At 37.5% G+C, this 12,100-nt stretch overlaps 1 protein-coding gene across 3 annotated transcripts in view; it reads left to right on the top strand.

Annotated features, from left to right (window-relative positions):
* The window catches only part of LOC107747314 (phosphatidylinositol 4,5-bisphosphate 3-kinase catalytic subunit beta isoform-like), a 109,755-nt gene that overhangs the window by 77,532 nt on the left and 20,123 nt on the right, over positions 1–12,100 (top strand). For all 3 annotated transcript variants that reach the window (XM_016561779.1, XM_016561778.1, XM_016561780.1), the window contains exons 10-19: positions 134–230; positions 465–595; positions 988–1,038; positions 3,167–3,355; positions 3,456–3,577; positions 3,669–3,812; positions 3,925–4,024; positions 6,534–6,718; positions 7,145–7,254; positions 7,345–7,423. In XM_016561779.1, coding sequence (XP_016417265.1) covers positions 134–230; positions 465–595; positions 988–1,038; positions 3,167–3,355; positions 3,456–3,577; positions 3,669–3,812; positions 3,925–4,024; positions 6,534–6,718; positions 7,145–7,254; positions 7,345–7,423 — 1,208 coding nt within the window. The remainder of the gene's footprint in view (positions 1–133; positions 231–464; positions 596–987; positions 1,039–3,166; positions 3,356–3,455; positions 3,578–3,668; positions 3,813–3,924; positions 4,025–6,533; positions 6,719–7,144; positions 7,255–7,344; positions 7,424–12,100) is intronic.

Here is a 12,100-nt window from a genome sequence, read left to right as displayed (position 1 = left end):
CCCCCCCCCCAAGTCTTATTTTTATACTTTCTAATAGGGGATTTGACAACCCCCAACCACCCCCACCAATTCAGGCACTGATACATACATACGAACTAATCATATGTTTTGCATGTTATATTTTTTTCTCTAGCACTACCCAATAGCATGGGTTAACACAATGGTGTTTGACTACAGAGGGCAGCTGAAGACTGGTGACATTATCCTCCACTGCTGGACCTCTTTCCCTGGTGAGAAAACACACGCTCATATTCTTAGCTTACTAGGGTTTAATTGTGACCACATGGTTGTGTAAACTGCTGGACAGTTGTGTCATAGGGTGTGTGTCTGTGGAGTTAGAAAAAAAACTGTTAGTTATCAGTTCATCTGTGAGTAATACTTCATTTTGTGTAAGGTTGGGCACTGATGTCTTGTAAAGGAAGGAAATGTGCTCAGGAAATGCCTTTTTTTTCTGTGTGTTGCAGATGAGCTGGAAGAGATGTTGAACCCTATTGGGACAATTCAGACCAATCCATACACAGAAAATGCCACAGAACTACATATAAACTTTCCAGAATACTCAACACAACCTGTTGTATTTCCTGCTTTTGACAAGGTATGCATATACTTACACATATGAGCATAACTCACAAATGTACACGTCTACTTGGACACTTTGTTGAGTTTAATCGAATTGTTTAATTTATAGAAAGAATTTCAAAAACAGTTTTTAGTGTGGATATCTAGTAACAAGTTTACTATATATTACTAGTATATAGGCCCTTAGACTAGCCACATTCAATTTACTGACTGTGCACTTTCACACCCAGAAATGACTTGGCACTGATTTTAGCAAATGCTTACCATTTTTTGTGTGCATTAGACATGGGGGTGCCATCTGGGTCTGTGACTGCACACATTCATAATCAAACATGAGGCAACACTTCAAAGTCATGTTACCAGATGTTCTGATATAATTTGTTTTGTTTTTGTTTTTTTTCTCCATAGATCCTGGAAAAAGCTGCAGAAATAGCTGGAGCCAGTGATTCCATGACAATGGTAAAATGTTACATCCATTCAACATTTAAGGTTAAATAATACAGTTTAGATAATGCACAGCTTCTTGTTTTTATGTTGTTATAGATTCAAGTTTTAACAAAGCTATAGATATCATCCATTAAAGGGGTTCTATTGTGCCCCTTTATGTAATATAGGTCTACTACGGCAACAACAAGCATCTCTGTTTTTGATTATCATGTATATTGCACTGACGTGACATTGCAGTTCTTCGATTAGAGATTTTTTTTTTCATGCATTTAAAGCTTTGTTTACACTTCTAATATATGGGTTTCTAAGTGCATGCACAGAAAGCAGGCTCCTTCATGTCAACTGTCAAATACAAACAAATGCATGGGAAAAAACACACAAAGTTCACACAAACACAGTTGGTTATGTCTGTAAAGGTAAACAACTGCACATGTATCAGTATATTAAGCCTTGTTCAGACTGTCAGTCCAAATCTGATTTTTGTCCATTACCGATTGGAATCTGATCTAAATGATTGACTGTCCACACCAATGTTCTCTCTAAACTGCGCGTGTGCATGGCCGCACACTTCTTACATCGCGACCGCGCAGAAGAAATAATATGCCGCGCACAGACAAACACACAAATGAGTTGGGAAAGCCATTTGATTGAATTCTAGTAAATAATTCAATGCTCGGGCAAACTGCTATAGAATCGTTGTCGCTATAGAGCCAATGATTGCGGTTTGCCGGTGTTGTGCCGAATTCTGCACCCCTGCCAGATTATGCACCCCCTCGTTGAAGTCGCTACTTGATTGCCTAATCCCAACCCCACCTCTAATCCTAACCCCTCCCCCACCCCTACTCCTAAACCTACCAATACTAGGGGGTGCATAATCTGGCAGGGTGCAAATTTCGGCACTACACCAGTTTCCTAGAAAGAGAATGATGTGCACCAAATCAGTCCCTGTAGAAATGTAATGGTTGCAGACGAAATAGCTCAAAACAAGAGAGCTAAAGCAAACGTAATGACATGTGTAATAAAACATCATCATGTTTTAAAGAAGAGTGGCTTGATTAAGTAGTGGAAATAGCAGATGATGAGCACAGAACGGTAACAAAACTCAGAGACATTTACAGTTACACACATGTGTAGTGTACAGACACTACTACATGGGGATGTTTTAGATGACGGTAAAATAATTCATATGTTCAGGGTTTTTATTATATTTATTGAAAATATTTGTTATTATATTATGTAAACATTGGAAACATCGGTCCACACTGTGTATCACACCTGTTCAATTCCGATTTGTGTGTCCTGTTGCGCTCTTCCATTTTACTCAATATCTACATTGGTTTCTATGGCAGTGACATTGTGTTGGTGTGCCTACACTAAAAACCGCAATAACAGCATTACAGTTTGCAATACAGATGTTGTCTTACAACATGACGACATGTTGTTGTCGCGCTGGATTATTACGTCTAATGAGGCAGCAGCAGAAACGCAGGAAGCTTTATTCGATGCTGCTGTCTCCGGACTAGCAGTATATTCTCTTTTTCCACTTGACTTGCACTTCGCAACAACACAACCTTGTTTCTGCAAAGACATTAAGCATGTTTTCTACAAACAACATCTGACGTGTTTACGTTTTACATGGCGTGAGAACATGAAAAAGCTATGCAAAATCCGGCCAGACTGAAACGGATTTCCAGAAATGCGATTTGAATAGGATTTCAAACCACATATGAATGTAGCATTAGATCTATGAAAAGGCATCTCTTGGAGAAGGCGACAACACACTACTAATGCAACTCAATCAGGCCTCGACCCCTTTTATTTTTTTAGCACATGCCTTGGGTGGGATTTATTTGAACGTGGAGTATTGTGATATTCCCAGAAGAAAACCCAGAACTGCAATCGAGGTGTTTGAGGGAGTTCAGAAACAGTGCTGACTGATTTAGATAATAACTCACTTGAAAGTGGACTTTGTGCTTTGTAACTTTGCAGATCTTTTTCATACACAAGCAGCAACATTACGCACTAAAGGAAGTTGAAAATGTAAAAAAGCATAATAGGACCCTTTTAATATTATTACCTCCATATAAATACTGCTGTTTCTATGAGGTCTTTGTTAATAAAGTGAAATGAATGTCTGTAGGGTCGTGGGGGTAAGAAGTTTTACATAGAGCTAAAGGAGATCATGGAGAGGGATCCTCTCTCTCAGCTTTGTGAGAACGAGAAAGATCTGATTTGGACGCTTCGCTACGACTGCAGAGAAAACTTTCCTCAGTCACTCCCCAAACTGCTGCTGTCTGTCAAATGGAGCAAACATGAAGACATGGCCCAGGTATACCAACAAACATACACACACTTATACATTAACCAACAGACAGACGTGTTGAAACTCCAGCGATGTTTCTTTCAAAATTCTCTCTCTTGTACTGCAGCTACAGGCTTTGTTGCAGATTTGGCCTAAACTAAGCCCTCGAGATGCTCTAGAACTTCTGGATTTCAACTACCCTGACCAATATGTCAGAGAATTTGCGGTCTACTGCCTTCAAGATATGAGGTGAGAAGTCAATGCTGTCAAGAGAGCACATTGTCAAGGAACCTCATAAGAAATGCTGAATTCCCAAATGTTTGTTTCTGTGTGTGTTAAGCGATGATGAGCTGTTGCAGTATTTACTGCAGCTTGTACAGGTGTTGCGCTATGAGCCATACTATGACTGTGCCCTTAGCCGTTTCCTCTTGGAGCGCTCTCAGTCCAGCCGCAAGATTGGCCATTTCCTCTTCTGGCATCTTAGGCAAGTGTATACATGTGAAGAAGCCTGAATATGTCAATACTTTAGTTCACCTTGTGTTTCAGTATGCTTATGCAGAACTAGAGTTTATGATTGCATGTATTGTACATTACAGGTCTGAAATGTTCATGCCAGCTGTGTCAGTCCATTTTGCTCTGATTTTGGAAGCATACTGCAGAGGCTGCATCCCACACATAGAAGTTCTCAAAAAACAGGTGCAACATTTTCATTTGTCTCATTTAAGTTTATTGTATTTTATATATATATTTTTAAAAAAAGCAGAATACACACACACACATACCGTGTATGATTATAGATGTAGCCAGAAGATGGGGGTCAAAGCAACATTAAAACTTTTTAAAAGTCTTTACATCCCAATTACAAATACAGCTACAAAGTTGAGTCATATTAAGTTCATTTCAAATGAGCAGTTATAATGGACATTAGATAATTTGTATTCTGAGGAGTGAGTTAAATGTTATTAAATGAACATATTAAATGTAATATGTTAAAGGGAACAGTGTCAAAAATAACAAGAGCAAATGCCAAACATGGACACACTGTATCAGTAAAGAGGAACAGTACTTAAAATACAAGGCTTGCTGACAATGACAGCTGGACATTTCACAATAAAGTCAAAAGTACAGTCCAGATGATCACAGAATGAGTCACCTCTTCTGTGATGCTTTGTCAAAAATATTTTTATATATTAATTTTACAACTTTCTTGTCACTCAAGACTGCTCTCCTGTGGCCTCATGGAATAGTAAAGTTTTGGAGTTGTTAGAATTGCTTGAAGTATATACTGTAAATTTGGACATACAGTGCCCTCCACTAATATTGGCACCCTTGGTAAATATGAGCAAAGGTGGCTGTGAAAATAAATCTGCATTGTTTATCCTTTTGATCTTTCATTCAAAAGATTCACAAAATTCTAACCTATCATTGAAGTAAAACAATGGAAAGTGGGGGGGGGTCTCATTATGAAATAAATGTTTTTCTCTAGTTCACGTTGGCCACAATTATTGGCACCCAATTATTACAACCTCCTTTTCCCAAGATAACAGCTCTCTCCTATAATGCCTGATGAGTTTGGAGAACACCTGACGAGATCAGAGACAATTCCTTCATACAGAATCTCTCCAGATCCTTCAGATTCCCAGCTCCATGTTGGTGCTTCTTCTCTTCACTTCAGCTGGGACGGCCATGGCAGAAGCTTAATTTTGTGCTCAGTGACACATTTTTGTGTTGATTTTGATGTTTGTTTTGGATCATTGTCCTGATGGTAGATCCAACCATGGCACATTATAAGATTTCTAACAGAGGCAGTCAGTTTCAGATTGTTTATCTGTTGGTATTTGATAGAATCAATGATGCCATGTATCTGAAAAAGATGTCCAGGACCTCTCAGTTCAAAATAGGCCCACAACATTAAAGATCCAGGGCATGGGGTACTTTTTATCCCTGTTTGCACCAAACCTATCTGATGGGTTGGCTGCCAAAAAGCTCATTTTTAAGTTTCATTTGACCATCAGTCCCGTTTGAAGTTCCAGTTGTGTCTGACAACTGAATATGCTGGAGATTGTTTTTGAATGAGTGAGGAGGATTTTTCTTGAAATCATCCCGAACAACATGTGGTGATGTAGGGGCTGTTTGAGTTTTTTTTTTTTTTTTAGGCTTTCTGACCCCATACCCAACTAGTAGTGCTGGGCGGTATGACCAAAAATGTATATCACGGTATTTTCCAAAATTATACCGGTTTCACGGTACATGACGGTATTTTTTTTTTTCATGCATGACCGGGTGTTAACCTGTGTCATCATGTTCTATTAGTTCTACAGCTTCAGTTTCGGAACTTTCACGCTTAGTAACACATACAGCTGTTCCCTTACCACAGTGCAACAGTGAAAAGGAACCCCTTTCAAACAGTGTCGCGTTCCGAACTTTGTTTAAGCGACATACATTTAAAATACAATATTGCGGTATTTTAAAAATTCATATCATAACAAAAATAAACACCGGTATTCGGTATGAACTGGTATACCGCCCAGCACTACCAACTAGTCTCTCTGCAATTCTCCAGCTGTGATCTTTGGAGAGTCTTTGGCCACTCAAACTCTCCTCCTCACCTTGCATTAGGATGATATAGACACACGTCCTCTTCCAGGAAGATTTTTTAATATCTTTAGTTGATTGGAACATCTTAATTATTGCTCTGATAGTGGAAATGGGTATTTTCAATGCTTTAGCTAGTTTCTTACAGCCACTTTCTATTTTGTGAAGCTCAACAATCTTGTTCCGCATATCAGAACTATATTCTTTGGTTTTACTCCTTGTGATGGATGATTCGGGGAATTTGGCCTTTGTGTTCCTCATATTTATAATCCTGTGGAACAGGAAGTCATGGCTGGAGAATTTCATGCTCCTAGTCACCCTGGTGTGCTAAAAATCAGTGTTTCCATTCAATGTGATTAGTTTATGCATCAAAACATAATATTGTTTTGATATGAATGAATTTCTTTGTTAAATGTGTTTGCATCATTGTTTTTTGCGCATTTCTTCATTCTGAATAAAAGAAAAAATCACTCAATATATACAATATGCGCATATACATTTTTGTTATGTGTATTAAATTTTATTTGCATCATACTATTGGTGTTTCATACCATTTTGTCATGTTTTTTTTATGAACTTATCATTATGGTGTTTTGCAATTATTTTGTAGGTTGAAGCTCTCAGTAAGCTGAAAGCAGTAAATGAGCTGATTAAATTTGGCACAATAAAAACTAAGACAAAACAAGCTCATCTTAAAGAGGCCATGATGACCTGCCTTAGACAGACGGGATTCATTGAGACTCTTTCTGACCTGCATTCACCTCTCAACCCCAACATATTGCTCGCTGGAATAAAGTAAGATCTGTGTGTGTGTACTGTTTTATGCATTTGGTGTTTTCAAAGTGATACGCTGCACATCAGTTGAATTTTATAAGATTAATAAACTATATTCGTTGGTGGAGGAATTGTTTATTTTTATTATTATTAATAAAGTAAATATGCAAATAAAGTAAATAAGCCTTTTTATTTCCACACTTTTTACTTTTTTACTTTGCTCTTTATGAGACTTTGTTGGATGCATCACATTTGTTACTGAAAATTTATGTGATTTCAAAGACTAAGCAAGTCGTTATATTTTGATGGTAAATTATATAGACAAACATTTTCATGTTGATTATTAATGTTTATTATCAAATTGATGTTGCCATGATTAAACACAAAATACTGCATACAACAGTAAGAATAATTTTAACTCTAACTTTTTTTCTATTTCTCTGCCAGTGTGGAGAGGTGTAAGTACATGGATTCTAAAATGAAACCTCTGTGGATTGTTTACAATAACAAGCTGTTGGAAGGAGACACAGTGGGCATCATCTTCAAAAATGGAGATGGTGAGGGACAGATGTCTCAGATGATAGGCAAAGACAGAAGGCAGTCACAAGATGTCATTAAATAAGCTTTTAAAAATCTCTCTTTCCCAGACCTGCGGCAGGACATGTTGACTCTACAAATCTTGAGGTTGATGGATCTGCTGTGGAAGGAGGCTAACCTGGACCTCAGGTAAAGTGTGTGTGTGTGTGTGTGTGTGTAAGAATCTGTGTATATTCGTTTCTATTTATAAGTGTGTGAGTGAATTTGATTTGCATGTGGTTAAAAAGGGGAATGTGAGAAGAGACACTCATGTTCACCATTTTCATCTCCACTGAACATTGGTTTTTAGGTGTTTATAATGAACATATTACGACGGCGTTTTAGTGCCACGTTAAAAAATAAAAAAAATCTAAGATTACGAGATTAAAGTTGTAATATTCCGAGAATAAAGTCGAAATACTACACAGTCTAAATATTACGACAATAAAGTCAAAAAATTAGCCTACGAGAATAAAGTCGAAATATTTCGAGAATAAAGTTGAAATGTTTCGAGAATAAAGATTAAAGTTATAATATTTTGAGATATATATAGCCTTTTGCGCAAGCAGATGGCTCGGATTGGGAGCACCGGGAGATATTCCAAAGTCTCAGTTTTCAAAATCTGTCAGTTTTATAGCGAAATACAAACAATATGCATATTATAATGTGTTTTTTCACGCTCTTTAATGTGGCGGAACAGATCGCTGTATTCGCTTCAGTTTAAGTGGCATGCGAGTCAATCATCTTTCCGATTACAATAACGAGACTTTATTTTCATTATAACTTAGGCTATACTGCTTTTTTCGTGCCTTCTGATGTTCCTTCACTTTTATATCTTGCTATAGACTTGAAATAAAGATGAAAAACACCATTTGTATTTCGTGAAAGCTTTTTTGAAAGCTGAGCTGTGTTATTAAAAGCAACAAAGCACAAAATTAATGCGATTACTGGGTGGCTGGCGCGCTACAAATAATGAATGGAAGACGTTAAATATTATGCCCACTAATTTACTGTATTATACCAAGAATAAAACGGCTTGTGAATAGTCACTTAATGTTATAGCCTACAGCCTACCTCAGAAAATAAAACCATATAGGCTAACTCATGTTAACGAGTTGGAGTCCACTTCAACCTTTAGAACGTTTTATTAATTAAATAGGCTACATGTGAGGAATGAAAGTTTGGACGCCACAGACGTTTTTGCGGAGTAGGTGGTGGAATTTTCACAAATTTGGAATTTTGGAATTTTCACAAAGAAAACATAGGCTACTTTAATGAATTGATTCACATAAATACAGCGGTCTGATCATTAAAGAGCTTGAAAAACACATTATTGTAAGACACATCATTTGTGTTTCGCTCTAAAACCGATTTTGAAAGCTGAGGTTTTGTTTTATATTACAAGCAGGGGTGTGGACTCGAGTCACATGACTCGAGACTTGACTCGGACTCGAGTCCCAAATTCCAGGGGTGTGGACTCGAGTCACACGACTCGAGACTTGACTCGGACTCGAGTCCCAAATTTGATGACTTGCGACTCGACTCGACATAATTAAAGAAGACTTGAGACTCGACTTAGACTTTGACAGCAATGACTCGAGACTTGACTTGGACTTGAGCCCTGTGACTCGGAAAGACTTTATGATCAGATCAGATTCGTTATAGAGGCGTCCCTGCAGCGTGCTTGCGCTTGACTGGCAATAAGCCAGAGACTGCGTTCAGGGAGCGCTGGATTTATAGGCTAGTATACATTAATGGAGTAATAACATAACTTACGACAAAAGAGCCGAGATAAAAATAAAAAAAAATTAAATTACATGATTCGTCACTTGAAGCTAAAAGTTGAGGACTTGCAACTCGACTTGGACTTGGACTTGACTCGGGACTTGACTCGAGAATTGAATGCAAAGACTCGAGACTTACTTGTGACTTGCAAAACAATGACTTGGTCCCACCTCTGATTAAAAGTACCAAAAGCACAAATCTTATTGCTATTGGGTGGCTGGCGCACTACAAATAACGAATGCAATGGAAGACATGAAATATTATTTCCAAGAATACAGTCCCCACAAGTATGACACATGGTATGATTTCTGCTAATAATCCCACATTTATTTGTAGTGTATTAAAAAAGGGTTAAATAAGAGAGCTACAGCGCCACCAAAAGGAATGTCGATTGGGCGTGTGAGCTGATGTTAAGATATAAGATAAAAAATTGTTCCTGTTCAGTCTATTAATATATATCATATTCTTGATATTAAGCTGTTTCCGTGAGTCCTTAAAATTGACTCTTCCTCATCCCAGTAAGATGATGCGGCCGCACGGACGCAACACTATTCAAATTCCGGTGACCTGGCAACTTCTCCCGGTGCTCTCAATCCAGTCCGTTTGCATGCACAATAGGCTATACTCAAAATATTATAACTTTAATTTCTACGATTTAAATTCTCAAAACATTTCGACTTTATTCTCAAAATATTTCGACTTTATTCTCGTAGTATTTCGACTTTATTCTTGTAGTATTTCGACTTTATTCTCGTAGTATTTCGACTTTATTCTCATAACTTCGACATTATTCTCGAAATATTACGACTTTAATCCCGTAATCTTAGATTTTTTTTATTTTTTAACGTGGCACTAAAACGTCGTCGTAACATATACATCTGGACACAAGCCAATCAAAATATTTTTGAGCTGTGATGGCCCTTTTCCATTATTTGACAATCAATATCCAAAATATTCAAAATATTTTGTCCTCAATCTTTGAAACTATATTTTGACATTGGAAACACACTACAGACATCTTTGCATTAGAGATATAAACCTAAAAATTAATTGTTGTACTTGAATGTCTGTCGACATTAGAAACAGTGCCACATATATGATGTGCAAGGTCGGAAATTAATGGTGACTTGTGGCAAAAATGATCCACAAATTCAAGATAAAGGGGCAAAAATTGCCCCTGCACAATTAAACTAACTCTAGTACGGCTGTCACAATAAACATGAAATGTGAAAATTAATGAAAAGTGTAGTGGTCGACCAATATGGGATTTTTAATGGCCGATGCCGATATTGAGAAATCAATCTGGCCGATATGAGGCCAATATAATACATGTAATTACAGTAAATGAGAGACATGCAGAAAATTGGTGAAACTAAATGAAAATGTTTTATTCATAAATATTTATTAAAACCTAAATTTAAAAAATGTAAACAAATGAGGTAACATTTAGTGCAGCCTTTCCTTTTCTTTTGCTGAAACATCTACAAATATATATGTAAGACCTAAACAATTAAAATGTAAACAACAGAGGTAACAAATGAAAAAAAGTTCTCGTATCAACCGAGCTTTCATTCAGGAATGCACCGGCTTTTGAGTCCACCGGAAAACAGCATCTTGTTTAGAAGTACCCGAGAACAATATGCATATCTGAGGAAGAGCCAGTGATTTTTGATCGTTTGTGAGGTAAACACAGTTTAATTTTTGTTTGAATTCGATTAGGCTATATATCATCTGTGTCTCTCACCGGAGCTGCCGCTGGGCTGCGGATCTGATGTCTCACGGTATGTTTGAATGAGACTTTGCTGCACGCCTGAGTGTTATTGTATGCAACACAATGTAGTGTCGCCAGAGATTAGCTGCGTCCCAATGTGCCTACTTATACTATGCCCTTAAAGTATGTACTTTTTTGGTGAAGAAAAAGTACATCCTTTTGAGTGTGTAGTAGAAGAGTAGGTAAGCTTTGGGACAAACTATTATGTCATACAATTGCGTCTTTAACGGTCCGCTCTGTCGCATAGTTACACGCACCCTGTCACTGTAAACTGGCCTGTCAATCATCTTGTCACAGTTTATATCCTCCACATTTCATTTCATTTAACTTCCTACCATATCGGAGAGAAAATAAGTAGCATGTTGATCTGCGAGCCGCGGGTCTTCATGCGGAGAACTCTGTTCATATTTTCGGCATAATGATGCATTTAAAAGTTAACTACCAAACAGATGTTTATAAAAGTTTACATTGCTGTTGCATATTAAATATAACACAGATAACATTAAATAAATATTTTTTTTCCCGGTTTAAATGTTGATTATTAGTAACTCAAACCCCTTTATCTAAACCTCTCTACTTAAAGGGGTCATATGACGCGATTTCATTTTTTCCTTTCTCTTTGGAGTGTTACAAGCTCTTGGTGCATAAAGAAGACTAAGACTACAGACTAAGTTGCAAAGACTAAAGTCTCAAATCCAAAGAGATATTCTTTATAAAAGTTAAGACTTGTCCACGCCCTCCTAAAACGCCTCGTTTAAACACGCCCCCACATCTCTACTTCACTGTGTGGGAAGATTTGCATAACACCTAGGCCTGGGCGATAAAACGGTATCGATATTTATCGACGGTACACCTTCTTCGATAACGATATAAAAAATGTTTCGATATAGTGCAGGATATAGGCACATGCTATGAGTGACGCAGACAGCACACACAAACACGAACACATGCTGAATTGAGTGCTGTGCCTGCCTGTGATGAGATTGTGAATAAAAAAAATTAATATTAGTCGAATTTAAAATAAACATTTGCATTTGAATGCAAAAATAGTACAATCCAATGTTAGGTGTGCGTCAGGGAGCGTCATCAGTGGAGCACGAGATGCGGTGATGATGATGATATAAGTGGCGTTGCATTTTAATGTTTTGTTAGTCTAGCCCACGAAACGCGCAGTTGCTGCATTATGCATTCAAAATATTAGAGAAATATAGAAGCTCAATGCGGAGAAGATCTTGAATGGGTTAAAACCGAAACCAAGCCATTCACACAGA

The sequence above is a fragment of the Sinocyclocheilus rhinocerous genome, unplaced genomic scaffold (assembly GCF_001515625.1).
Source record: "Sinocyclocheilus rhinocerous isolate Xijiao unplaced genomic scaffold, SAMN03320098_v1.1 scaffold4395, whole genome shotgun sequence".
Classification (NCBI taxonomy): Eukaryota; Metazoa; Chordata; class Actinopteri; order Cypriniformes; family Cyprinidae; genus Sinocyclocheilus; species Sinocyclocheilus rhinocerous.
This window is presented reverse-complemented; position numbering and strand designations above follow the sequence as displayed.